This window comes from Physeter macrocephalus, chromosome 16, assembly GCF_002837175.3.
Source record: "Physeter macrocephalus isolate SW-GA chromosome 16, ASM283717v5, whole genome shotgun sequence".
NCBI classification, from domain to species: Eukaryota; Metazoa; Chordata; class Mammalia; order Artiodactyla; family Physeteridae; genus Physeter; species Physeter macrocephalus.
In genome coordinates, this window is record NC_041229.1 from 96573289 (window position 1) to 96599364 (window position 26076).

The following is a 26076-nucleotide window of genomic DNA, read 5'->3' on the forward strand; positions in this document are numbered from 1 at the left end:
AAGGAGGAACTTGACCCTGGGACGCGTCTCATTCTCAGCTCTGCTTTGAAGCTCCTGATGGCCCCCTTCCCATTGACACCTGGGCCTGGCCTTCCCTCTCTCCCTTCTCCTGGCTTCTCTCTAATGTGGCTTTGGTTTGGAGTTTTCACACACACACACACACACACACACACACACACACACACACACACACACACACACACTCTCGTGACCTGAGGAGGCTCCCTAGTACAGAAGCACACACTCTAAGGAACAATTATTAGCCACTATGGCAAAATTGCTTCCCTGGGAGGAAAAGTCAGCACCATAGCAGCAGGTGGTTACCGTTTGGGTGTAGTGTAAGGAGCCTGAGCCAAGACAGGAAAGGTAAAGTGTCCTCTCTAGGCCCAGGGGCAGGGAGAAGAGAGGCAGCCAAGGCCTTCGGCTCTAAGTATTGAAATGTTCTCAGGGCTGGAGCTCGGGGGTTGCTTACTGTGGGGCAGGTGCCTGCCGCTCCTTTCCGGGTGCTAATCGAAGGGTCGTGCCACTGGGTGGCACAACCAGTGAGCGGGCAGTCTGGATTTGCAAATAGGATTCCACAGCTGTGAAGCAGTTTGCTCTGCCCCTTCTTCAGAAGGACAGGACCTCTGTGGTTCTCTCAGCTGGCCAGACAAGCCAGTGAGGATTGGCCAGAGGCTCTATGACCCACCAAAGCTGGGGGCCTCGCCGTGGCCAGCAGCCTGAGTATCCAGAAGTCCATGCCCCATGAAAGAGCTCACAGGCTTAGTCCTCTTAGGGGAGAGAAGACCAGGAGGAACCATGGCCCAAACCTAGCAGGGGCAGAGGTGCTGGGGGGAGCAGGAAAACCACCGGAAGAATCCCAAGAAGTCAACTGTGGGGGCAGGAGGTCAGGCCCCAAGTCTGAGAATGTGAGAAGCTGGCTATGGGGCATCTGAGTGCACAGAGGGGGTGCTCGTGCAGGAAATGCAACTGAGTTGCTAAATGAGGAGAGGGCGAAAGCAAGAAAGTCCTGACACAGGGAGGAGAAGCTGAGAGAAGCCAAAAAGAAGGGTTTGATTCACCATTAGAGGTGTTTGGGGCTGAAGGGGGGCTTGAGTCAATCTTTAGTGAGGAGACCCTCTGGGGAGAGTTCTTGGGACAGAGGGTCCCCTCAAGGTGAGGGGACAGGGTGGGGTTAGCCCTGGTTCCCAGCTGGAGGTGGGGCGTTCCCAGCCTCCAGTGACAACACATTTGTATTACATTTCATCCTCACAACCGTGAGATGGACCATTATTGTCCCCATTTCACAGATGAGAAAAATCAAACCTTAGGACTCTTGTCACTAATGCAAGGCCACACCACCTATTATTCACTTGGAGAGCCAGGCTGTGACTTCACACCACCTGACTCCAAATCTGTCTGCTCTAGGAGCCAACTCCCAACACCCACTCGCCTTTCTCTGCCTTCTTCCATGACCCTCATTTCCTGACTGCCCTCTTCGCCTGCAGCGAGGGAGTCAACTAGGGTCCTAGGGACCAGGGACCCACCATTAGTTATTCGATACCCAGGCGCTAGGCCCACCCCGAGGAGCAGAGCCCGCATGGGCACGGAGGGCTTTGAGGGAGGAGGAACTGGGCTGAGGAGTCGGTGTGGGATTTAGGGCGGGGCTGGGCCAAACCCGGGGACCGCGGGGCGGCGACTTCAGCACCTTGGAGAGAGAGCGCGGGGGGGGCGGAGCTCGCGGGGCAGGGGGCGGGGCGCACGAGACCCCGGCACGGAACCCGGAGGCGCGCGCGGTGGTGCTCGCGCCAGTCCGAGAGCGCTGCGCGGTCTGGAACTGCGCCCTGCCCTGCGCAGGTGCGCCCGCGGCTCCCTCCTCAGCCCTTTACCCGCGGCGGCGGCCTCTCGCCGCGCCCCCGCCTCCTTCCCCTCCGCAGCCGCCGCCGCCTCCGCGCCGCGCTCCGCCCGGATGGCCAGGGCTGTGCGGGAGAATGGCGGAGCGAGAGAGCGGCGGCCTGGGCGGGGGGGCCGCGTCCCCGCCTGCCGCCTCCCCGTTCCTGGGGTTGCACATCGCGTCGCCGCCCAATTTCAGGTGAGAAACTCCGGCCGCCGCGCCCCGCCCTTCGGCCAAGATTGACCTGCCCGGGCTCCCCCGCCCCCGCGCCCCCAGCTCACACACCCCAGACCCCGGAACGAGAGGGCGGCGTGGGGATGGGGTCTCTTCCCGAGACAGAGCCCCCAGAGCCCCCCCTCAGCCTCAGGTCCAGACTGATGGCCGCTGCATATCCGTGGTGCGGCGGCCTCCGCCATTCCGTGTCCTAGGCGAGGAGATCGTGAGCTGGAATTGGAGGAGTGGGTGCGGAGGCAGCCTTCTCCCCGACGTTGGGCTGCGGCGAGGCCTGGCGTGTGCGTTGAGATCCCGGAGGAGGCAGGCCATCGGGGGCTTTGCCTGTGCCCAGTCAGAAGGCTTCTGAATAGAGATGGGAGCAGGCCGGGGTGCCCCGCGGGTCCCAGTTTCTTGGGGCGACCGACAGCCTTGGTGCAGGAAGGAGGGAGTCGTAGGCCCCTCCCCCAGTCCTGCCTGGCCAGAGGGGCCCAACTCCCAGGCCTGGCGTGGCCAGGACCCTCCGTGGACTGGGGCAAGCCCTGACCTGGTCAGGTGTGTGCAGGTGCAGAAGGCCCGGCCCCCACCCCGAGATCCTAGGCCCGGCCGTGGGAGAGAGGGAGTCTGGTTTGGAGCACCCAGGAGTAGCCAGGGGTATTGGTGGGATGGTTCCTGCTGCGGTAGCTACCCAGGACCCTGATCTGAGCTCCTCCTTCACCTCTCTCCCTGCCCCCATCTGGTGTTAGGCAATTGGGAGGTGGAGTTCAGAGGATGGCAGAGGTGTTGTGGGAGAAGGGGTGCGCGTCCCTTCCTCCTAACCCGGCCGGTTGGAGAGGAGGAAGAGGAGGGTGTCACTGCTCCAGAGCCTCCGAGGAAGAGGACTAGGCATTCCCCATTGTTTCTCCAGCTAATGAGCTGGCGCCTTCCCTTCTCCCGGGGCCCCCACCCCAGCCAGGCCCCAGCTGGGCTCTGGCGCCAGCCCCTCTTCAGACCAAGGGGTTGCTGGGCCGGGGACCCCTGGGAATCTCTAATGGCATCATCAGGACTAGACACCTCCCCCAAGGCCCTGAGCTGAGCTGGAAGAGACCAGAGGGAGGGGACCAAGCCTGAAGGCTCCAGGGCCGGGCGCTTTGGGGTTGGTGCCTCAGAGTAACGGGGCTGAGGTCTGAGACTGACCCCACTGACGTGAAACACACCGCCTCGACGCAAATGCTGCCTCCCTTCCAGGAGACCCCTCTGTAGTGGGAGAGCATCGAGCTTAGACAGGCCTGGCTTCAAATCCTAGCTCCACCACTTTCTAACTGTGTGACCTGGGCAGCTTCTTGTCTTTTCTGAATCCTATCTGTTAGGTGAGCTAATTAATATTGATTCCTTAATGTGCATCAAGTCGGCGCTCAACAAGTGTCAGCCCTCCACACCAGCGGGCATTTAGATAGCTCATTACGGCTCAAAGCGTGTTCCCTGTGCTGGCTCAGGTCACCCTCACAACCACCCTGGGCATGGGTATGGGCCCGCCCATTTTGTAGATGAGGAGACTGAGGTTCAGGAAGGCAGGGTGGCTTGCCCGAGGACCCCAAGGGAGCCAGAGCCTGAGGCTGCACTGGAACCGGCGTCTGCATGTTCATTCCACTCTACCTCCAGGCCCTGCCTCTGGCCCAGAGGACAGCTTGGCCTCCCCTACCAGCTACCCCATCCCCAGGTGACAGTGCTTTCCGTTCCGCCCCACCCCTGGCAGGCAGGTTACCATGGACACCTTAGGGCGAGGAGCTGACGAGGCGGGCCAGCCAGCGAGTGTGTCCAGCCCTGGGCCCGGTGGGCGAGAGTGGCAGTACGCCAAGGCTGAGGCGTGGGCCCGCCCTCCAGGACACCTCGGCCTGGCCGCGTGTGGGAATAATAAGGGCAGTGTCTCCGGCCCCTCAGGGCCCGCCCCGCCGGCTCCCCGTCCGCCTCTCACAGTTCTTAGACCGGCTGGTGTAACCCCTGGTGGGGGCTGCTCTCCTGTGGCTCTGACCTGGGTTTCAATCCTGGCTCGGTCCTCTTAGCCACATGCCAGGAGTGGGTGCTGAACGGCCTGAGTCTCTGTTTCTCCTCCACGACGCCGACTTTGGCCCCTGCTCAGGGCGGTCCTAAGACTTGGATGAGACAACACATGCTGAGTGTTTCAAGGGCTGTGAAGAGCTGTGTTCACGTAGGGCTATTCCCATTGTTGTTATTATTGTGCATGTGTGTGGGCGCGCGCGCGTGTGCCTCCAGCACCACTGTCAGCTTCCAGAAGGCAAAAGGAGTCAATACCTAAACTTTGGTTTGCCCTATACCCAGCACAGAGTAGGTGCCCAATAATGCCTTAGTGGTTTCTTATTTAATTCAAGATAAAATTGGAGAGTTCAGAGGAGAACAGTGCACACTGTCAGAGAATAACGCTGTAAACGCCCCCGCCGCTTTGGGAGGCCCTCACTTTGCCCAGCTGCCAATCTAAGCACTTTCTGTGCAAGAGCATCTAGTCCTGCCCAGAACCACGTAAACAGAGTGTTATTGTTATCCCCACTTTGCAGATGAAGAAACTGAGGCATGAAGAGGTTAGATAAGTGGCAGAGCTGGGGTTTGAATGCAGTCTGAGTTCAGAGCCACCCTGGAAAGAGAGGGCCTGGAGTAAAAACAACGGAGGAGAGTTTGTGGAGGGGGACGCGTGGTGTGCATTTGGGAGGGTGGCGAGCGTTTGTTCGCTGATAGTTGGTTTAAATAAATATGTCCTTTTTCTTTTTTTCCTGATTATAGAAATGCTCCAACCAGTTACTAGTAGTTACCTTTGGCTCTGGTGTCGGGGGAGGGATTTTCACTTACTTCACATACTTCTTTATTCTTTGACTTCTTATTTTTACCACAAGCATAGGTTACTTCTGTAACTTACAAAATAATAAAAGAAAATTGAACATGAAAGTGATACATGTTCATTTTAAGGAAATTCTGTGAGAGAATTTAGAAACTTAGCAACGGATGCCTTGAGCTGGGTGGTGGGACGTAGGAGGGGGACAGTGGGACAGCCCACGTGGGAGGCTCGTGGGGGGTAAAGTGAGCGGCTGCCCTGGGTGTGTGGAAGGGGAGCGCGGATGAGAAGGACCTTAGAGGTCAGCTTGTCCAGCCCATCCTCCTCCCCTTTTACTTAGAAGGAGACAGAGAGGGTGAGTGGCTTCCCGAGAACACACAGCAAGTTGCAGCAGAGCTGGGGCAGCACCGGGGCCTCAGGACTCCTTGCGTGGCGGTGGTGTTCTTGCCTCTACACTGCCTGGGTGGTGAGAGACAAGGGCCCTCCCTACTCATCTCTTCACAAGGTGCTGTGCACTCAGCTGTTCCTTCGTTCATTCAACAAGTACTTGTGGGAATTCCCTGGCCGTCCAGTGGTTAGGACTCCGTGCTCTCACTGCCAAGGGCCTGGTTTCGATCCCTGGTCAGGGAGCTAAAATCCCATAAGCCACGCAGCACAGCCGCCAAAAAACCTGCAAGTGCTTGCACTTTGCCAGGCTCACTGAGACACTCCAGAGCCACTGACGGGGGCCTGGCCCGTCGTGCAGACATGTGGTCAGTGTGGTCAGACAGACAGACAAGGCCTTACCAGACAGGTGGTAGGTGTGCTGTGACTCGGGTCAGGGGCCTGGAGGAGCCCTGGGTCAGGGAAGGGTCAGCTCAGCCCAGGCCTGGTGGGCGAGTGAGCGTCACCCAAGAGGAGGAAGGGTGAAGAGGGAAGAGAAGAGGGAGGGAGCGGCCAGGGCGGAGGGCTCAAGGCAGGAGCGAGCCAGCAGGGTGTGTGACGCCCGGTCTGGCACAAGTGCGGAGAGAGGGCATGCAGGAACGCGAAGGAAGGTCGTGTTGGGACCCTGGCCTGTCCACCTGCAAGCAGGCGCAGCCAGCAGAGGCCAGGGAATGACGGCGTCAGATGGTATCTCGGGGACTTCTCTGGTGGTGCAGTGGTCAAGAATCCGCCTGCCAATGCAGGGGACACGGGTTTGAGCCCTGGTCCGGGAAGATCCCACATGCCACGGAGCAACTAAGCCTGTGCGCCACAACTACTGAGCCTGCGCTCTAGAGCCCACGAGCCATAACTACTGAGCCCGTGTGCCACAACTACTGAAGCCCGCGTGCCTAGAGCCCGTGCTCCGCAACAAGAGAAGCCACCACAATGAGAAGCCCATGCACCGCAACGAAGAGTAGCCCCCGCTCACCGCAACTAGAGAAAGCCCACGCGCAGCAACAAAGAACCAGTGCAACCAAAAATAAATTAATTTTAAAAAAAGATGGTATCTCAGCTGCCAGGTAGAGAGTGGATAGGGAGGCTGGGAGACTGCTGGGAGACTGGCCATCCTGTGGGTGAGGAGGAGGAACAGGGGAGGATGTAAGGGAGATTCAGAGGGTAGATTAACCCACTTTTGAGGGACCTGGTGTGAGGGGGGAGGAGAGACAGGAGTCCAGGATGATGCTAGGTCCCGAGGGAGGGAGTGCCTTGCAGGAGATGAGAGGTTTGGTGGGCAGGGTGGTGAAGTCACTCGGAGGCCTGCTGAATCTGAGCTTGGTGATCACTGGGGGAGCCGATTGGAGGGTTCAAGCAGGCAGTTGGTTTGGGGTCTGGGGCTGGGGCCAAAGACCCTGGGAGTCTACACTTAGAGAGTGCTCGATGGCCTGAAGCCTCAGGGAGAGCGTCACACCCAGAGAGACGGAGAGAAGGGTGAGGCGGGGGGCCAGCCACGTTTTGGGGCCGGGGGGGATGAAGAGCTGCAGCTGCCGGGGCCGCTGCGCCCCAGCCCCAGGCCCTGGGCAGTGCCCCGGCCAGCTGCGATGAACCTCCAGTGCAGGGACAGAACGTGGACTCGCCTCACACAGCCGGCTGTGGCCAGGACAGGATTTCAACCCCACTTGTTGGATGTCAGAGCCTTAAATTTGGTCTCTGGATCCCTGGGGCCCCAGTGGATCCCACAGATTGGTTCCCTGGCCCCGTCCCCACTCCAGGGGCTCTTGCCCATCCTGGGTGCCGTCTCTGGCTCCTGACCCTGCTCTTGAATTCGTTCAGGAAATCTCTAGGAGCGTCGACCGTGGGCCTTGCCTCATCCGGCACCAGATGCTCTCTTGGAACACCCAGGGCCTGGGTCAACCAGCACTGCCTCTAATAGGCATTTATTTAGTGCCTACAGGGTACAGGGCCTTGGGTCTCATGCCCTCAGGAAACCCAGCTCTGTGAGGGGCCAGAGCCAGGCCCGGGAGGCGGCTGGTGGGAGGTGTGGCCCAGCGAAGGCTAGGAGAGAAGACCCCCCAGGTCCCACCACATCTCACAGCCGTGTTTTGTCAGTGTTTCTTCCTGCGTGTGAATCATGTGGAGCCATAAGGTGACACGTTCTGTCTTCTGCTCATTGTATTAGTTGCCATTTTCTACATTAACACACAGACTTTATCTATTTATTTGGCTGCGTCGGGTCTTAGTTGTGACGCGCGGGCTCAGTAGTTGCGGCGCGCGGGCTTAGTTGCCTCGCGGCATGTGGGATCTTAGTTCCCCAACCAGGGCTTGAACCCGCGTCCCCTGCATTGGCAGGTGGATTCTTAACCACTGGACCACCAGGGAAGTCCCAGTACACAGACTTTATAACGTTCTTCCCAAAGGAGAGTTATACTCCCTCTGCTGTTTGCTGTTACCAGGACGCACATCCTTGTGTATCAAGGTCTTTCCCTGGGTGGGATTATTTTCTCAGGATAGTTTCCTGAGAGTCGAGTCACCAGATCCCAGGGTTCTTGCTCCGTATCAACACCACGGTGTTTAAACAGATGAGACGCATGATAACCCCAAGTAAGGGTTTTCTCCTGAGACTTGTTTCTTGGGTTGGTTTCAGTTTTCAGTGAAGATGACCTCAGTGTGGACACAGTTGAGAAGGGAATTCCAGACCAGAGGAGCAAACCCGGCCTGACCCCAAGGTCCACCCAGAGCTGGGGGTGGGATGGAGAGAGGGCTCTGAGGATGATGCTGGGCCTGGCTCGCCCCCATTCCAGCCAGTGCCACCTTCCCCAAGGCCTCCACATCCCACCCCAGACTCTGATGCAGGTGAGGGGTGGGGACACAGGAAGTCCAGTTGAAAGGGGAACTGACGTAAAGATTTCCAAGGGCGAAATCTAGAAAGACATGGGGACACCAGTGGTTCATTCATTCAACAACGTTCATTAAGTACCTGTCTATCAGGCACCACACATTGTTGGTCAAGAGAGACACGATCCCACCCTCAGGGATGGACTGCCTCTAAGGGGAGCCCACCACTGGTTGCAGAGCCCAAAGGTAAAATTACAGTGACCCAGGACACCAGCAAGAGGGACCCAGCCCATAGCAGGGCGCTTTGGCCTGATCAGGGAGGTGAGAGGAGGCTTTGTTAAGGGAGCCTGGGAGTGGGGGGAGGCAATGATCTAGGCCAGAGGGGAAGGGAGGGACCACAGGTGAGAATTTTGGCCCCTTTCCCTAAGGGTTGGGGGAAGCTGTTAGGATTCTGAGCTGGGGAGGGGTGACAAGACCAGATTTGCATTTCAAATGTTGGTTTTGGTGGCCTCTCGGAGAGTGGCCTGTAGGGGAGCCTGAGGGAAGTGGGGAAGCTGCTTAGAGTAGGACAGCCTGGGCACGTGTCCGAGAGCCCACTGGGCAGCTCTGCTCAGCACTCAGAAGGCAGCTGAGAGACAGGCTGGACCCTTGGACCACAGATGCCCCCTGTCATGAGAGGGGCCCGTGGGACACCATGGTCAGGACCCAAGGTCACTCAGCTGGCATCCTTACCTCACTCCAGGAGGAGGGCCAGGAACAGGAAGACAAGAATGGCCTCTGAGCAACCAGATGCCTGGCTCTGATTGGCCTTGCTCAGCTAAAGCCTCAGCACTTTACCACTTAACCCTCACTTCGCATGCACTTCTAACTCCACCTACTACTGGGTTGAAACAGCAGATTAGAAAGAGCTGCTGTAGGTGGATCGTGGTGAACAGGGAGATGTGACAGCCCATGGCAAGGGAAAAGGCCATGACGTGAACATCGGAACACGAGAGGCTTGTCTGTTCATTTAGGGGAGCTCGGCTCAGGGAAGGGGAGCCTGAGGATGGCATGTTCAGAATGCAGTGAGGGGCCAGCCCGGCCAGAGGAAGGGACTGGGGCACCGGAGTGGAAGGCGATGAGGTTAACGCGGAAGAGGGGGCCTGGAATATAAAGATAGACGCCAAAGGTCAGGGAGGTCTCCAGAGACCAAACCCATGACATTGAGTCACCTAATGCTAATGTGGATGAGACCTCAGGACCCATCTCGCCGGAATGGGCAAGCAGGTCTGATTGATCAGCAACGGCTGCCTCCAAAGGGCTGGGGTCTCCAGATCTAGAGGTGGCCTCGTGGTGCTCAGGGCTCAGGTCTCCATGGGGAAGGTGGATCAGTGGGTTCAGGAGGGAACCTCTTTCTTCCTTCCTTCCTTCCTTCCTTCCTTCCTTCCTTCCTTCCTTCCTTCCTTCCTTCCTTCCTTCCTTCCTTCCTTCCTTCCTTCCTTCCTTCCTTCCTTCCTTCCTTCCTTCCTTCCTTCCTTCCTTCCTTCCTTCCTTCCTTCCTTCCTTCCTTCCTTCCTTCCTTCCTTCCTTCCTTCCTTCCTTCCTTCCTTCCTTCCTTCCTTCCTTCCTTCCCTCCCTCCCTCCCTCTCTCCCTCCCTCCCTCCCTCCCTCCCTTCCTCCCTTCCTTCCCCTCCTCCCTCTTCCCTTCCATCTTTTCCTTCCTCCCCATAGTTGCCCTCCTTGAGCTTGGAGGGACCAAGGGTCTGTTTAGCTTTCCCTCCATGAAGGGTATCCCAGGGCTTCGGCTGAGAGACCCAGAACACCTGGTGTCTGGAAAAGCAGGAGGAAAGGGCAGGGCTGGGGCTGGGGCTGGGGGATGGGAGGTGGGGGTAGTATGACTCGCAAAGGGACGCCATAATCAATAAAGCCCCTTGATCCTTGGTTGTGACCTCCTGACAGCACCTTGCAATTCACAAACACTCCACTCAGTTAAATTTACCAGCACCCAGATATGGGGAGGGCTCATTTTACATATGGGGAAACTGCAGACCTATGGCATCTGAAGTCTGAGCCTTAGTGCTCCTCATCTGTAAAATGGACAGAATAAAAACCCTCTTCCAAGGCTGGAGTGAGGATGAGGGGAGATGCAGAGCATAAAGAAGGTTGGTGGCCAGGGCACAGCAGCTGCTCAGGAGACGGAGCGGCTGCTTCTCATAAGCGAAGGAATCAGGATTTGATCTCAGGCCTCCTGCCTCTGAGCCTGATATGGTGGCCATTCTACCATCTTGCCTGGCTTATGAGAAAAAAATAAGATTAAGGAGCTCCCTTAGCCCACCCCACCAGAGCCAGGGATCAAGTGCAGGCTTCTTTGTTTTTTTTTTTTTTTTTTTGGCTGTGCTGCGCTTGCATGTGGGATCTTAGTTCCCCAACCAGGGATCGAACCCATGCCCGCTGCAGTGGAAGCTCAGAGTCCTAACCGCTGGACCACCAGGGAAGTCCCAAGCGCAGGCTTTTGAGCCCCAGCCCAGTGCTCTTTCCACCACTGCCCTCAGTTAACCTCATTCCTCATCTGTAGAGGCTGATACAGCTGTCCCTGCCTGCCCCCAGACCTGCTGTCCCAGGAAGTGGGAATATCGGGTGATGCTGAGATCAGGTGTGTAGAGATGAGCTGAGAAGCCCCAGCCCAGGTCCAAGCCAGACCCTGCAGGTCTGCCCTGAACACTTTGGTTTGAGAGGAGCCGGTGGGGGCTGAGGTTGTCCTTGACGGACATCTAGCAGACACGCACTGGGTGCCTGGTGTATGCAAGATGACCTCACCAGCTCTGCCCTCCAGACCTCACTGGGGGGGAGGGGACCTTTATTCACCACCGGCTGGGTGCAGGGTGGGGGCAGGGTGTGAGCTCCATCTACCTTTGGAGCCTCCTAGGAGGGGAGGGAGGGCGTCTGATGCAGGCCTCGTCCTGTCTGCTCCCCAACACTGCCTCGCTTCCACGCAGAGGGTGACGCCAATCACAAGCAAGGGGAATGACAGGGGACCAGCGAGTGCTGCCCGGAGGGCTGTAAGGCACTGACACGGGGCCAGGAGGGCTTCCTGGAGGAGCAGGCTTAACTGAGCCTCCTACCAGCAAGCACAGGTTGAGAGCCTGCCATGTGCTCCATCCAAGCGCTGGGTTAGACACTGGGGAGGCGGTTGCAAGAGGCAGCCAGTCACGCACGGAGCTGCAGATCTCGAATGCCAGGCCAAGCAGTCGGCCACTAGCAGGGAATCTTGGAGGGTTTTGAGTCGGGGGCGAAAGGGTGGCATTTCGGACAGCTCCTCCTGATAGTGGCGGGTGGGGTGGGACGGTGCTGGCATGGGGAAACTGAGGCAGGCAGGCCAGTGCGGAGGTCTGGGACTGCAGAGGCAGGAGCTAGACCAGGCTGGACAGTGAGGACGAGGAGATGCAGATGTGTGCAGAGGTCACCGGCAGAGCAGGGGGCGTCTGAGGGCACCTCTGGGTTAGACACCCAGTGGTCCTGCAGCTGCCTGGGGCTGACCGAGTCCCAGGAGTGACTTCTCTGTGACTGGCCAGGCAGCCAGAGATGCCGCCCTGTGCCAGACTGAGCAGGGCTGCTCTGGCTTCTGGGCTGGTCTGTCCTCCCCACCCTACCCCTACTTCCCCACCAAGCCCTCCCCCAGCCCTGGGAACCTACCACCCTCGGGCTCCAGGTCAGGAGAGGCCTTAAAGAGCGCAATGTCCATCCAGCTTCCCCCCACCAACCTCCCCTGCTGTTTCTCCAGGGACCTTCCAGCTTCTGCTTACTTACGCCACCCCGCAGTGCCAGGAGGCTCATTAGCTCCCAAGCTGCCCTTCCTGCCCTGCTGTGAGATATCCACATATGATCTGGCCTTAGCCCTGGCTGTGGTGCCTCCGGTGCCCAAAGGCACTTCCTGGATGGGTACTGAAGGATGGAGCCCTGGGGAGGGGCCACCCAGGTGGGCAATAGAGGCAGCCCAGACCCACCCCAGGCAACACGGTGTGAAGGCTGCCTGGGCCCACAGAAACCTCCCTGATGAGGTATGGGGGTGAGCGAATAGCTGTGCGGATGGGGCGTCCATTTGTGGAGGATTTTGGAAGCCCCTCCATCTTGCTACCAGGAGCCCTAATTGTGGTGCTGGCCCTTTAAAGCAGATCAGGGGCTGGCTTTTGGGGGGAAACATCCCAGATTTCTGCCATCTGCTTACCAGCCTGGGCCAGGGAGGGGGGCCACCCCAGCCCCCGACAGGGGCATTGGAAGGGCAGGTGGAGCCGTGGCATCGATTGCAGTAACCTGATCCCGCGGGGGAAGGGCGGGGGGGGGGGGCGGGGGGAGGCTGACGGCAGCGGCAGCGCGAAGGGCCAGGGGAGAAAGCTGCCTGCAGCTGAGGGTTGGCTGGGAAGAGCTGGGACCGGGCCGGGTCGGCAGCCGCTGCCTCTTCTCCCAGCCCATCTATTTTTAATGAGCTCCCCAGCCTTCTGCAGCGGGCTGGACTCTGAAAGGCAGGCCCAGGCGGTGGAGGCCCGAGGCCCCAGCCCTGCCCCGAGCCCTGGCACCTCCACCCTTCTGGGCATGAGAGGGCGGCCCTGGGGCCCCGCAGCCCCCCAGCCGGGCTGGGCTCCATCGATTGCAGTAACCTGATCCCGCGGGGGAAGGGCGGGGGGGGGGGGCGGGGGGAGGCTGACGGCAGCGGCAGCGCGAAGGGCCAGGGGAGAAAGCTGCCTGCAGCTGAGGGTTGGCTGGGAAGAGCTGGGACCGGGCCGGGTCGGCAGCCGCTGCCTCTTCTCCCAGCCCATCTATTTTTAATGAGCTCCCCAGCCTTCTGCAGCGGGCTGGACTCTGAAAGGCAGGCCCAGGCGGTGGAGGCCCGAGGCCCCAGCCCTGCCCCGAGCCCTGGCACCTCCACCCTTCTGGGCATGAGAGGGCGGCCCTGGGGCCCCGCAGCCCCCCAGCCGGGCTGGGCTCTCCATGCAGCTGGTGCTGAAGATGGATTCCAGCCCAGACAATGACAGCTGGTTGGAGGATCAATGGGAGCGCTGGTAGGGGTGTGGGGACCGGTGTGGGGGAGGGGAAGTACTGGGGCAGCTCCGTTGAGCTCCGGGTCTCCGTTTGGTCTGGTTGAGGTGAGAGGCAGAGGGTGTGGCCTCCTAAGATCCCCCTGGGGCTGAGCCCACCACCTCTCCTGGGTGACCTTGGACTAGTGGATCTCCATTCTCTATGCCTCCGTCTCTTGGTCTTACTGAAGAAAAGACTCAGAATTCTCCCCAACTTCATTAGCAGAATTCTCCCAATGTCCCACTCACACCAAACCGGGCAGGGTCCCCGAGGCTGAGGCTGAGCAGGTGAGGGGACCAGCAGGCACCTCAGGGGCTGGCACAGTCCTGCAGTCTGGGGTTGGGGCCCAGGGTTGGCCTGGGGGGAGAGGGTTCTAACACAGCCAGTTAGCGTTCCCTCGCTGAAGTGCTTTGATCTGCTTCCTGCGTTCAGGACACCTCCAGCTGTCCCTACCCCCAGCTGGGCAGCCTCCTGTTCGGGGCCCACATGCCAGGCAAGAGGATTTTGTGTTCGAATTGATGAGACCAAGAACACAGAACAGGGGCATGGTCCCTCCTAGAAGAGGCTGAAACTAGACTGACACCAGACTCCCCTGCACTTGCTTCCAGGGCTTACGTACGAGGCATGGGACATCCTGGGCTGGGGACATGGAACACTCCTCGGAGGCTGGGGTGGGGCCTCTGCCAGCACCTTGGGTTTTGTCACTGCCGTGCACAGGGAGCCCCCCTCCAGGCATCCCTTGGAGTCTCTTCTCAACTCTCTGCCTCTTCCATGGGTGAACTGGCCTTGGCACCTGCCTTGACCCTGGGAGCCATTTCTCTGGCAGAGCCAAGGCTCTGACCAGCTGGGCCTTCTAGGCATGGCCTCCTGATGGGCAGCAGGGTGGACAACTCCCAGCTGGGGAGAGCTGGGGTAACCTGGAGCCTCCCCTTCCACTGCCACCCTAGGAGCCCTGCCTTTTGACATGAGCCCAAAACTCTTTCCCTGCCTGTTCAGTACCCCTTGCACTGGCACACGTGGACCCCAGGTTCCATCCTCTGGGGGTTGTGATCTGCCTTTGAGGGGCTGCCCCTTGGAAGAGGTACTAGGGAGGCATCAGGGGCCCTCGGCCCGCTGGCAGCAATCCCCTGAGTGGTAACTTTGGCTTCTTGTCCCCACCAGGCTCACCCATGACATCAGCCTGGAGGAGTTTGAGGATGAAGACCTCTCCGAGATCACCGATGAGTGCGGCATCAGCCTGCAGTGCAAAGACACCCTGTCCTTACGGGTAAGGGTGGGCTCTCGGGAGCCCCTGAGTGGGGTGGCAGGATGGGTAGGGACAGGACTGAAGGTGTCCCCATATCTAGAGGGGCTTTCAGGGTCTGTGTGGCACCCTCATTAAATGAAATAACATGCAGGAAACATCCAGTACAATGCTTGGCACATCTTGAGTGCTCAGATTCTTAATTGTTTATTTATTTTGCCAGGGGCTAAGGCAGGAGATAGCTCCTTCAACTGCCCACAAGAAGGGAGAGAGCAGGAAGTCTTGAGGCCTAGGACAGCAGCAGTTAGGGCCAGAATTAAGGGAAGCCTCAGGACTACCCTAAATTCTTTCCAAAGCTTCCTTGGCAGAGGGCCTGAGGCAGAGCAGGGTGGAGTCTGGTGGAATCTGCAGTGATTTGGGGCAGGAAAAAAGAGCCAGGGCATTGCCTTGGCTACCATTGCACCAAACACACCACACAGCCTCGAAGACCCTCTCTGGCCCACCGTCCTAAAGGTCCCTCTAGAAGGTTAATCCAGCATTGCTGCTGCTTTGGGTCCCATGGCTTTGTCATAGGACAGATGGCTCTCTCGGCTCCCAAAGTTCTGAATCCTGCCAGGAGGTCCCCAGCATCTGGAGAGACTGAGTCAGATAAGGATCCCCTATGTCTTTTTTCTTTTTTTAATTGGAGTATGACTGCTTTACAGTGTTGTGTTAGTTTCTGCTGTGCAATGAAGTGAATCGGCTATACGTATACCTATATCCCCTCCCTCTTGGGCCTCCCTCCCTCCCCCCCCCCCCCAGGAAGAAGGGGCTGCTAGCCAGGAGACGGAAGGCAAGTGCGGAGCTAGGTTGCAGAGCCCAGAGCTTCTCTCAGCCCCCGGGAGGGTGGGTAGCCGAAGTAGACATGGTGTTGGGAGAATGGTTAGCAAAGGAGAGCTGCCGTGTGAGCTGGGATGGGGTGCCTCTATGTTGACCTCCTTTTGCCCCCAGAGATTGTGTAAATTCTGCCAGGCAAGAGGAAACCAGGGGTTGGGCTAACCCTCCAGTACCCTGTACTCCAACCCGCCACCCTCTGGCCAGGCCAGGAAGGGCTGGAGGCAGAGGCCACTGATTCTGGGCTAATATAGCTTCTCGAAGGTCATACCCCTGTTCCGGACTCCCACTTGCACAAGCAGAGCCTTGGAGAGGGTGGTCCTTGCAACGAGCAGGACCCTGAGGCAGTACTAGCTCGGGGCGTACCCTGTGGGGCCTTAGACAAGCTCCAGGGGGCCATCAAGTACTCTTGCCAGTGAGTCCTCACCTCTCTGGGAAACGGGGAGACAGTTAACTGGTGGGGGAATTGGAGAGTCAGAGGATCTGTCCAAGGTGCCAGGGAGTTAATGGTAGAGCTGGAACTAGAACGGGGCTCTGAACGGGGCTCTCAAAGTTAGGCTGGCCTGAGAGAAAACCTCAGGTTGGAGGGGCCTCAGCCTGAGGACCGAGGAAGGTGGGGATGCCACTGCCTCGTCCAGGTGCCTGCCACTTGCTCCTCCCCTTCAGCATCCCTCTTCCAGTCGCGCTCATGTCCTCCTGTCCGCACTGAGGCCCTCCTGGCTGAGACTGTTTCCTCAGTTTTCCTCCCTGCCCCCTTCAAAACCCCGTCCCCATCCCTTGCGGGGCCCGAACTCCTCGGCGACCCTGCGTCCCCATGGCAACAGCGGTGACCTCACTCTGGGCTCGGCTTACTACCCGGGTGAGGTCACTGGCCGTTGCCAAGGGAACGGGAGGGTGCAAAGAGTCGGGAAGGGGGGACCGTGAGGAGGGGAGAAGTGTGGACTGCAAAAGGCGCCGCCTGACGTGGGGAGGAGGCGGCCTCACGCATTCTCGAAGGCGCGGGAGGGCAGGGCTCCTGCTCCGTTCCCTCTGTCCCCCTCTTTGCGGCCGCGGAATGGACTCGCCCGCGCGGGGGGCGGTGCGCGGCGGCCTTGGCCCCGCCCCTTCCCCGCCCCCTGACGCCCCTCTGTCCGCGCCGAGCAGCCCCCACGCGCCGGGCTGCTGTCTGGGGGCGGCGGCAGCGGCGGCGGCGGCGGGGGGAGCCGGCTGCAGGCTGAGATGCTGCAGATGGACCTGATCGACGCGGCGGGGGACACTCCCGGCGCTGAGGACGACGAAGAGGAGGACGAGGAGGAGCGTGCGGCGCGGCGGCCGGGAGCGGACCCGCCTGAGGCGGAGCCCCACCAGGAGACGGTGCCCCGCGGCCAGGGTCAGGGCCCGGGCCCGGGCGGCGGGGACACGTACCGGCCCAAGCGGCCCACCACGCTCAACCTCTTCCCGCAGGTGCCGCGGTCTCAGGTGGGGAGCCAGCGGCTTGGGGGCGGGGCTTAGGGGGCGGTGCCCCGGGGCACGGCCCCGGGAGGTCTTCGGGCGCTGGGCGTCTCAGGGTCCAGGCCCGGACGGGCCGGGGAGCAGGAAGGGCTGCGGAAGAGTCACTTGCCAGTCCGGAGGAGAGAGAAGTCTCGGACCTGCTGACACCTTCCGTAGCTTCCCAAGGGGGAGGTCCCTGGGGAGGTGGTCGCTGAGGGCAAGTAGAGTGTGTCCTAAGTGAGAGGGGCGGAGCGGGGCTGGCTGGGTTTGGAGCCTTGAGAGGAGAGGCTGAAGGAATGAAAGGGCTGAGAGGGACAGTGGAAGGGTGCGGGTGAAGAGAGAAGTAGGGAAGTAAGAGAACAGGGCTACGAGGGGTTGCAAGGGTATGGGGTTCCCGGTGAAGGTGGGGCAGAAGCGGAGGCCTGAAGAAAAAGGCATGTGAAGTGGTCGGGTCGGGGGAAAGTCATGGGAAATTGTGAAGAGCTGGGGATGGGGACCAGCAGCCAGTTTGAAATGTGGGCAGCTGGGGATTCCCAGAAGGCAGGGAAGAGAAATGGGAGGTGGAGCTGCTTGGCTGAGTTGGGGGCCTAGGGCCCCTGGACTGGGTGGCTGGATGCCAAGGAAGGTTGAATAGGGTGGGGGAGAGCCGGCCGCGGCCCATTGTCTTCCAGGCCCAGTCTGGAGAGATACAGAGGAGCGGCTCAGGGAGCTGGGGCTGCTGGTGGAGGGTGCAGGGGCTGCAGGGAAAGGATTGGTCCCTTTCCCAGGATCCTCTCGGGTGGGTTTTGGCAGCCAGACTCATGCATGCGAGAGCCTGTGAGGGTGTCCTCGGGGGGGGGGCTAAGTTGTGTGCAGGGAGCCTTGTATGTAGGCATCGTGGAGAGGGGTCCCAGGGGGCTGAGAATGTGGGGTGGGTGGCCCTGAGATCCAGGAAGGAGGCCTCTGACAACTACATCTGTCACTCCTCTGTCACGTGCTCTTGGGGGGGTGGGGAAACCATGTTCTGGATTCATCGTTTGTATGATTCATCCCAGTCCCCCAAGCCACAGGAGCTGCTGGGGAGAGCCTTCCTCCTGGCTCTCCTAGAATGTCCCTGCCCCTTCCCTAGGCCATAGCTTCCTGAGCTCCAGGGGAGTTGGGCTGGAAGTGGGCATCTTCCTTGTAAACCCTCCATGTCTGAGACTGGGGGTCTGGCTCTGTCCGTGGGTGGCTCTTGCTTCTCCTCCCCCCCCACTCACCACCATTCACGTTGGCCATCACCACCTTTGTTGAGGCTGATGAGAGCATCTCCCTGAGGGTTGGCCAGCTTCCCTGAGCCAAGGGGGTGGTCTGTCTCGCACCAATAGCCCTGGCTGGGAGGGCTGTGACTTGCCTCCCCTTCTGCCTGCTCCAGAGGGTTGGGGGTGAGGCCCTTGACAAGTGTTAGGGGGTGGGGGGGAGCAGCAAATGGCCTAGGGATGGCCTGATGGGGGCAGGGCCAGGGCCTCCCTGTGCCGGGCACTGTTGAGCGCTGCTGTCACAAGGGCCTTTTGTTCCCTGCACAGGACACACTGAATAATAATTCCCTGGGCAAGAAGCACAGTTGGCAGGATCGGGTGTCGAGATCATCCTCACCGCTGAAGACAGGTAAGTCGCGACCCTTTCCCTTACCTGGACCTCCACGTGCCCTCAGTCCCCACTGCAGAGAGCAAACCAGCAGTCTCCAGCCTGCTGGGTAGAGGTGAACTGCCTGTCCCACAGGCCTGAGCAGGCCCAGCCGCTGTTGGCTGTGGCTGGAGTGAGAGGACTGGCCCCAGAGCCTGCCGTAGGCCTACTGCCCCGGAGGCTCTATCTTGGTGTCTGTGTCCACATGCTGAGTGGAGAGAGCAGGTAGCCTCGGAGTCAGGGGCGAGGCACTTGCCTTCAGCACTGCCCTGCCTGCTCTCCAGGGGAGCAGACACCTCCACATGAGCACATCTGCCTGAGCGATGAGCTGCCGCCCCCAAGCAGCCCCGCCCCCACCAAGGATCGAGGCACCTCCACCGACAGCCCTTGCCGCCGAAGCGCTGCCACCCAGATGGCACCTCCCGGTGGCCCCCCTGCTGCCCCACCGGCTGGCCGGGGCCATTCGCATCGAGACCGCATCCACTACCAGGCGGACGTGCGGCTGGAGGCCACTGAGGAGATCTACCTGACACCAGTGCAGAGGCCCCCAGACCCTGCAGAGCCCAACTCTGCCTTCCTGCCGCCAGCTGAGAGCCGGATGTCGGTCAGCTCCGACCCAGACCCTGCCGCTTACCCGGCAACTGCAGGGCGGCCACACCCCTCCATCAGCGAGGAGGACGAGGGCTTCGACTGCTTGTCGTCCCCGGAGCGGGCCGAGCCGCCAGGTGGAGGATGGCGGGGGAGCCTGGGCGAGCCGCCGCCGCCTCCACGGGCCTCGCTGAGCTCGGACACCAGCGCCCTGTCCTACGACTCGGTCAAGTATACGCTGGTGGTGGATGAGCACGCGCAGCTGGAGCTGGTGAGCCTGCGGCCATGCTTCGGCGACTACAGCGACGAGAGCGACTCGGCCACCGTCTACGACAACTGCGCCTCTGCCTCCTCCCCCTACGAGTCGGCCATTGGGGAGGAGTACGAGGAGGCCCCCCGGCCTCGGCCCCCCGCCTGCCTCTCTGAGGACTCCACGCCCGATGAACCCGATGTCCACTTCTCCAAGAAGTTCCTGAACGTCTTCATGAGTGGCCGCTCTCGCTCCTCCAGTAAGTCGGCAGCAGGGAGCTGTGTGGGGACCGGGGTGAGGGTGTCCCCGGGAGGTGGCCTCAGGTCCATCTGGTTCAAGGCGTTACGACCGAGCACTCTACCTGCCCCGCAAGCCTCCACCAGAGCTGGGACCACCCTCTCTTAGCCCGTCCCCCTCATCTACAGGTGCAGAGTCCTTCGGGCTCTTCTCCTGCGTCATCAACGGGGAGGAGCAGGAACAGACCCACCGGGCCATATTCAGGTAAGAGCCCCAGGGCTGGGCTGGCCAGGCAGCAGCTGGGGCCAAACCCTCCCTGCCTCTGCCGCCACCCGCTGGCCTAAACCCAACCCCACCACTCAGCCCCAGGCGGACAGTGTCCACCCTCTAGGAACTCAGAGTCCAGGGACAGAGTGGATGATTGCGGAGCAATGTGTTGTGCTGCCCAGAGCCCAGGACCGAGCACCTCGTCTGGCCGGGGCAGAGGCCTGGGAGGCTGCCCAACAGACACCTGGCTACACACAAAACCCACTACCCCTCACTCTCCCCCATGTGGAAATAACTCGCTTCCTGTGACCTCTCGCAGTTTATCAGTGGCCCTGGTCACTTGCTCCCTTGGCTGCGAGTTCCTCCATGGCAGATGCGTGTCTGATTGACCTTGGTCTACCCCCCGCCCCAGGAGTGACAGGCACATGGGATGCTGTGCAAACGTTTATTGAACCAGCGATGCCAACGCAACCCCCTGACCCCAGAGCAGGGTGGGGAGTAGATGGCTGGCTGGAGGGGCCTGGGTGGTGAATTCCTCACAGGCCCTTGTTGGGGACAGGTTTGTGCCTCGACATGAAGACGAACTTGAGCTGGAAGTGGATGACCCTCTGCTGGTGGAGTTGCAGGCTGAGGACTACTGGTATGAGGCCTACAACATGCGCACGGGTGCCCGGGGCATCTTTCCTGCCTACTACGCCATCGAGGTCACCAAGGAGCCTGAACATATGGCAGGTAGTGTTCCTTCCCCCCACCTGGTGCCACTGGGCCCCCCGTCTGCCCTGCCCCCATTTGCTGCCGGGCGGACCTGTGCTTCAGATCTCAACCACCCAGGGAGGGGGCCGAGCAGCGGTGACTTCGAGTCCATTTCACAATCGAGAAAAGTGAGGCCCAGCCAAGTCGGGGCAGCCCTGGGTGCTGCATCCTCTGCTGGGTCTGCCACTCCTCACTCCACACTTGCTTTCCAGCCCTGACCAAAAACAGCGACTGGGTGGACCAGTTCCGGGTGAAGTTCCTGGGCTCAGTCCAGGTTCCCTATCACAAGGGCAATGACGTCCTTTGTGCCGCTATGCAAAAGGTACCTGCTCCGCTGGGGAGGGTGCCCACCCCCGGCCCGGCCCGGTCCCCATCCTCTCCTGGGGAGAGGGCCACCCAGCACCTGATGTTCCCATCCCTCACCCACAGATTGCCACCACCCGCCGGCTCACCGTGCACTTTAACCCGCCCTCCAGCTGCGTCCTAGAGATCAGCGTGCGGGGCGTGAAGATAGGCGTCAAGGCTGACGACTCCCAGGAGGCCAAGGTGACTGCCCCGGCCTGGCCCCGCCCTCCCGCCAGACCTCCATCCTGTGCCCCTGCAGGCTGATGACCACCCTCTTCTCTCCTCCCTCCCGTAGGGGAATAAATGTAGCCACTTTTTCCAGCTAAAAAACATCTCTTTCTGCGGATACCATCCAAAGAACAACAAGTAAGAACACGATGGGGAAGAGGTCAAGGCGTGGGTGGTGGTTCAGGGTGTGGGTCCACGCGTGTGCCTGAGGGTTCTGAGCCCCCGTCCCGCCCAGACAGACTGCCGTCCTCCCACAGGTATTTTGGGTTCATCACCAAGCACCCTGCCGACCACCGGTTTGCCTGCCATGTCTTTGTGTCTGAAGAATCCACCAAAGCCCTGGCAGAATCCGTGGGGTATGTGTGTGTGTGCTGCCAAGCACCCAGCCCTGTAGCCAGCCCCGGTCTGAGGCCCCGAGCACGTTCCTCATGCTCGGCAGCATCCCTCAGTCCTCCCCAGCGCTCTGCACGGCGTCCTTGGGTCACAGTGGCCTGGAGAGAGGGCTGGGTGGTCTTGAGGTCCAAACTTTAGTTGCTGGGCCCTTTCTTCAGTTGAAATCTCACTCAGGAAACACTGTGTGCAGAGAACAGAGCCGAGCAGCTCTGGCTGGGGGAGGCGCAGCTCCATCCGGGTACCCCGAGGCTCCAGTGTGAAAACCCTGGGTCGAGATCCTGTTCCTCCCCCGTCATTCTGGTGTGTCTGCCTGCCTCCTAGGAGAGCGTTCCAGCAGTTCTACAAGCAGTTCGTGGAGTACACCTGCCCCACAGAAGATATCTACCTGGAGTAGCAGCGCTGCCTCGCTCTCTGCATCCCCTGGGCCCTGGGGCCAGCGCCAGGATGGCTGGCTGCTGACAGGACATGGCACTGCTTGAGGAGGGGCACCTGCCACCACCAGAGGATGGGGAAGTGGGGGGCTGTTGGCTGAGGGTGGGGGAGGGCGGGGGTTATGGGGAGAGGCAAATGCAGTTTATCGTAATATCTGGGATCAGATTCATCTATGGAGGACGGAGCGGGCTGCCCAGGGATTGGGAGGGAATGGGGCTGGGGGGTGGTATTAAGCCTCTGGCCAGGAAGGGTGCCCATCCTCGGAGTGGAGGGTTCTGTCCCATCTCGGGCCTCCCTCCCTTTCCCTGCCAGGGCCTCCGGGCCTCTACAAAGCTCACGCCACCTGCGAGTGCCCACCCCACCCCGGCCCCCAACTCCCAAGCCCAACCGAAGGGCCCTGAGCTCAGGCTGAGCCCAGCCACCTCCCGAGGACTCTGCAGCGAGGAAACGGCAGCAGGCAGGGGTGCAGTCCCTGTCCCCAGCCCTGTCACTTGTGTGGCCTCTGGATGGCTCCTACCACCAGCCTCACCGGCATGCCGGCCCCTGGCAGTGGTGCAGCCTCACAGGGAGGGAGAGTGCCGCAGCGGGGCCCCACCTCGGCAGGAAAAGGAGGCTTCCGCCCCGGCCTCGGCCCGCCAGGCCCCTTGGCTGCTTGGCGGTAGCCCCATCTCTGTCCTGTTAATGCTGGCCACAACTATTAAAGTGCCATTTCCTGTCGGGACCGCAGTGGGTCTCATCTGCTTGTCTACTTGGACCCCCTCCCTTGTCCAGTTCGTTTCCATCCCAGGAAAGCCCAAGCCGTTGCTGCACAGAATAGCTTTATAAGGGGTTCCCGTCACAGGTGTGCATTGTAGTAATACTCAGCCATGTCCGGCCCATCCCGCTTGCGCTGCTGGGCCCGGGAGAGAAGGGGTCGAGGCCCTCGTGGCCATGGGTGCTTGGGTCGCACCCCGTAGTCTGAGAAGAGAGAAGAGGGTATGAGTGGGAGGGAGAATCTGTTTTGCGTCCACTGAAGACGTCTCCAGGCAGATGCCGTTTGGGACGAGAAGGCCCTCAGGCTGGACCTGGGTGCCCTCTCCTAGGGCATCTCTCCCCCACCAGGTAGGGCTGGGGGCAGAGGAGGGGAAGGGGTAGGGGAAGGAGGAGATATTACCGTCCACTAGGCCAGAAAGTGGCTCCGAGAGTTCCAGGGGGGCTGAAAATTCCTCAGGAACAGATCGCTGAGGCCTGCGGGAGATGTGGGGTGCTCGGCCCTGGCCCCAAAGGCAAACCACCGCCTCCCAGCAGAGGGGGAAACGGGCCAGGGTGGGCCCTTATGCCGGGGAGGGCCTGCACTGCAGAGTCCCCACCTTCCAGGCCCCTGGCCCTGTTGAGCCCTGACCCTGTGTCCCCAGGGGTTACCTTAGCAGCTGGGGGTGGAGGAGCGCAGCCACCAGGATGAGGTTGAGGATGAGGCGGTTCGGCACAGCCCTGGGGTACAGAGCCCCCAGCATGGTGAGGACCATCTTCGACTTGGGTCCCTGCTCCAGGCTTCTGCCCGCCCCTCCCCCGGCAGGACGGAACCTGCTGCCAACTCCCAGGGCCACCTCACAAAGGGCGCCCGTTCCGGGGCTCCGCGTCAGCACCAGCGCCGGGGCTAGGCTGGAAACCTCCACGCTGAGGTTGGCTGGTTGACTTTACTGAGGCTATGGACCAGCAGGGGCCGCACCACACCGTGTTCCTGCCATCACTGGTTACGGGCACAGATCTCAGTTCGGACCCTGACCTCGCCTCTTGCTAGGCAGACACATCATCTCTGTGGGCCTCGGCTTCCTCACCTGTGAGGCAAGGTACACACGTGTGTGCCTAGGGACTGGCACACAGGAGGCCCTGAGCAGAGGTCACAGTCACCGAACCCTCACCACCCAGAGTCCCCACCGCTCCCACTCAGCCTCGTCCCCTCCTCCCGCTCCCACCACCACCCCACCTCTCCCTCCCGTACCTCAGTAATCCCAGGAAGGTCCTGCCAGCTAAAGGGCCCAGAGCAGGCCACTGAGCAGAGCCTGCTCTGAGGGCCTTCCCCACGCCGCTCCCCGCAGCTTACAACAGCCTGGCCCCGGGACGCCACGGGCCCTGCCACCGCCCCCGAGGCTGACAGGGATTTCAGGTTAGGTGGCAAAGCCTGGGACCTGGTCCCCTCGAGCATCAGCTTCCCGAGGGCAGGGACTACAGGAAGCCCAGTACTTGACAGCCGGTGGGTGCTCAGTAAACACTTGTTGAATGAATAAATGCAGCGTGACGGTAGGCTGGAGACAGAGTCTCTTCACAGGCCTGCAGCAAGGCCGTGCGGCCCTCTGGTCCCTGGCCGGCCCCTGTTCACGCGGTGTGGACCTGGTTCACCTTTGAAGCCACACACTGACTTCCCACTGACCACCTCCCTTTGTGTCCTGGACACAGCTGGCTCCCACACGCCTGCTCAGCATCCTCTGTCCCCACCAAGGTTCCCCCCCCCCCCGCCCCCACCGCCAACCCGGCCCGGAACCACAAGTTCCAGACGCTCTGGCTCTGCCTAACTCCAAACCCCTCATTTCCTTGCCTCTGAGACGCTACCCTCTTCCTCTCTATCCACAACCAGTCCCCAAGGCCTGGCTAGGTTACACCAAACCCCCTCTCTCCCTCCTGCCAGTGTCTTCATTCAGCCACAGCGTCCTGCTCCATTTTCCACCCCTACTCACGGGCCACCCGGCACCACCAGCGCTGAGATGAGCTTTGAAACAGGTCCCCTCCCCACCGCCTCCTAGAGGCAGGTCCGAGTTTCTTGCCTGGTATTCGACGGCCCAGTGGATTTGGCCCTGACCTCCCTCTCCAACCTCATCCCCTCGGCTCCTGCCGACTCCCCTGCGCTCCAGCAGGGGCTTTACCCCACTGCGACACTACGCGTGCTGTTTCTGCACACGCAGCCTCTGCTCCCGGTCTGCCCAGTGACCAACAGGGGAAGTTTTACCAGTTTAAAAGCCTGCTTAAATGGAGGGTTCCCTGAGCAGCGTACCCTCCGGCTGGTCCCGGCGGGCAAGCAGCCCCACTTGCGCGGCTCCAATCTGACCACTTTCCCTGCACGCTTCCACCTACTGCAACGACCCAGGGCACTGATGCGTCCACACATCTGTCTCCTCTACTGTCAAGACTGAGGGCAAGGAGCTGGGCCTGACTCATTTCTGAACGCACATCACAAGGCACAGAGCCCACTGCACGGCAAATGCCCAGCAACGCCTGCTAGGCCACCCAAGGTCATGGATCTCGAGCAGTGACCACCTGAAAGCTCAGTACCTTCATCCCCGGGCCCAGGACCTGAGTGGAGCTTCTCAAGAGGCACTTGGGGAAAGCAGTCGGGGAAGGGCCGGCCCCTCCCGGGGTGTCTGGGAGGAGCTGAGGCAGAGCCAACACAGTGCAAATGGAGCCCTCTTAGAACCTAAGTGGCTGCCCGTCTGGCTAGAAACTCAAGCAGGAGCGTGTGGTCTGCTCACAGCACAAAGGCAGCAAAGGCTGAGGAAGGGGGAAGACCAGGCAGAAAGAGCAGCTGCACCATCCAAACCCCTCTCCCATCCCCAGCAGCGTGCATGGCTCCACGCAGGCCCGGCCACCAGGGAAAACATGGGGGAGACCCCAGCTCATACCGTGTGAACCTGCACCCGGCTTTCCCCGGAGCCTCTCGGGCTCCCATCCATGCCAACCTTACCACCGCCCCAGTGTCAGCCCCAATGGTGGCTGGTGCGTGATGCTCCTTTCCCACAGCAGAACAGCCTTTTGCTCTCAAGCAGGGGTTCAGGACTTGAGGTGCCGCTCTGCACTGAGCAAGGCCCACCATCACCGGGCTCCACCACGGAGCGGCTGGCAGGCAACAGGCCCCGGCAGGGGGAGGGGCAGACAGAGGCTCTGGCCAGAAGACAGAGGGGCAGCTGTCATCCACTGTCTAGGTTCAGCCTTGTTTGTCGTCAAGAGGGGCCGGTGAGAGAGAAGCAGTGTTCACTCCCGCAGCTGCGATGGCAGGCAGGTTCCCATGATCGGTGAGGTGAAACGCCAGCTTTCTGTGGCTGGAGGAGCCCAGGTCCCAGTCCTAGCGGTGGTTTCTCAGCTCAGTGACAAGGTGCAGGCTTGTGTCTCCATCACTGGAGGATGCA

At 60.6% G+C, this 26076-nt stretch overlaps 2 protein-coding genes across 5 annotated transcripts; one reads left to right on the forward strand and one right to left on the reverse strand.

Annotated features, from left to right (window-relative positions):
* Positions 1-1784: 1784 nt before the first annotated feature.
* On the forward strand, positions 1785-22645 carry MAPK8IP1 (mitogen-activated protein kinase 8 interacting protein 1). Of its 3 annotated transcripts, none has more exons than XM_024133081.2 (12): positions 1785-2071; positions 14358-14463; positions 16456-16770; positions 18327-18408; positions 18711-19523; positions 19690-19765; positions 20328-20500; positions 20734-20843; positions 20951-21067; positions 21162-21232; positions 21352-21450; positions 21809-22645. In XM_024133081.2, the coding sequence occupies exons 1-12, from the start codon at positions 1971-1973 to the stop codon at positions 21879-21881; spliced, it is 2136 nt and encodes a 711-aa protein (XP_023988849.1). In that variant the 5' UTR covers positions 1785-1970; the 3' UTR covers positions 21882-22645. The 3 variants fall into 3 exon arrangements, with proteins under 3 accessions (XP_023988849.1, XP_028357116.1, XP_028357118.1); XM_028501317.2 differs by lacking the exon at positions 1785-2071 and adding an exon at positions 12878-13180; XM_028501315.2 differs by having other exon boundaries at positions 1927-2071; positions 21352-22645.
* A 91-nt stretch (positions 22646-22736) lies between these two features.
* Positions 22737-26054, reverse strand: FREY1 (Frey regulator of sperm-oocyte fusion 1). 2 transcript variants are annotated; one of them, XM_007124978.3, is made up of 4 exons: positions 25573-26054; positions 23321-23736; positions 23073-23146; positions 22737-22876 (listed from the first exon to the last, which is right to left on the reverse strand). In XM_007124978.3, the coding sequence occupies exons 2-4, from the start codon at positions 23422-23424 to the stop codon at positions 22755-22757; spliced, it is 300 nt and encodes a 99-aa protein (XP_007125040.1). In that variant the 5' UTR covers positions 23425-23736; positions 25573-26054; the 3' UTR covers positions 22737-22754. The 2 variants fall into 2 exon arrangements, with proteins under 2 accessions (XP_007125040.1, XP_028357119.1); XM_028501318.2 differs by having other exon boundaries at positions 22737-23146.
* Between the last annotated feature and the right edge of the window lie 22 nt (positions 26055-26076).

Bases quoted from the DNA above. Each gene is read 5' to 3' on its own strand.
- MAPK8IP1 (XM_028501315.2), top strand. From the start codon at position 1,971: ATGGCGGAGCGAGAGAGCGGCGGCCTGGGCGGGGGGGCCGCGTCCCCG. The intron at 20,501-20,733 runs GTAGTGTTCCTT...CTTGCTTTCCAG, and splicing joins GGAGCCTGAACATATGGCAG to CCCTGACCAAAAACAGCGAC. The intron at 20,844-20,950 runs GTACCTGCTCCG...CCTCACCCACAG, and splicing joins TTTGTGCCGCTATGCAAAAG to ATTGCCACCACCCGCCGGCT.
- FREY1 (XM_028501318.2), bottom strand. From the start codon at position 23,424: ATGGTCCTCACCATGCTGGGGGCTCTGTACCCCAGGGCTGTGCCGAAC. The intron at 23,147-23,320 runs GTAACCCCTGGG...CATCTCCCGCAG, and splicing joins CTCCACCCCCAGCTGCTAAG to GCCTCAGCGATCTGTTCCTG.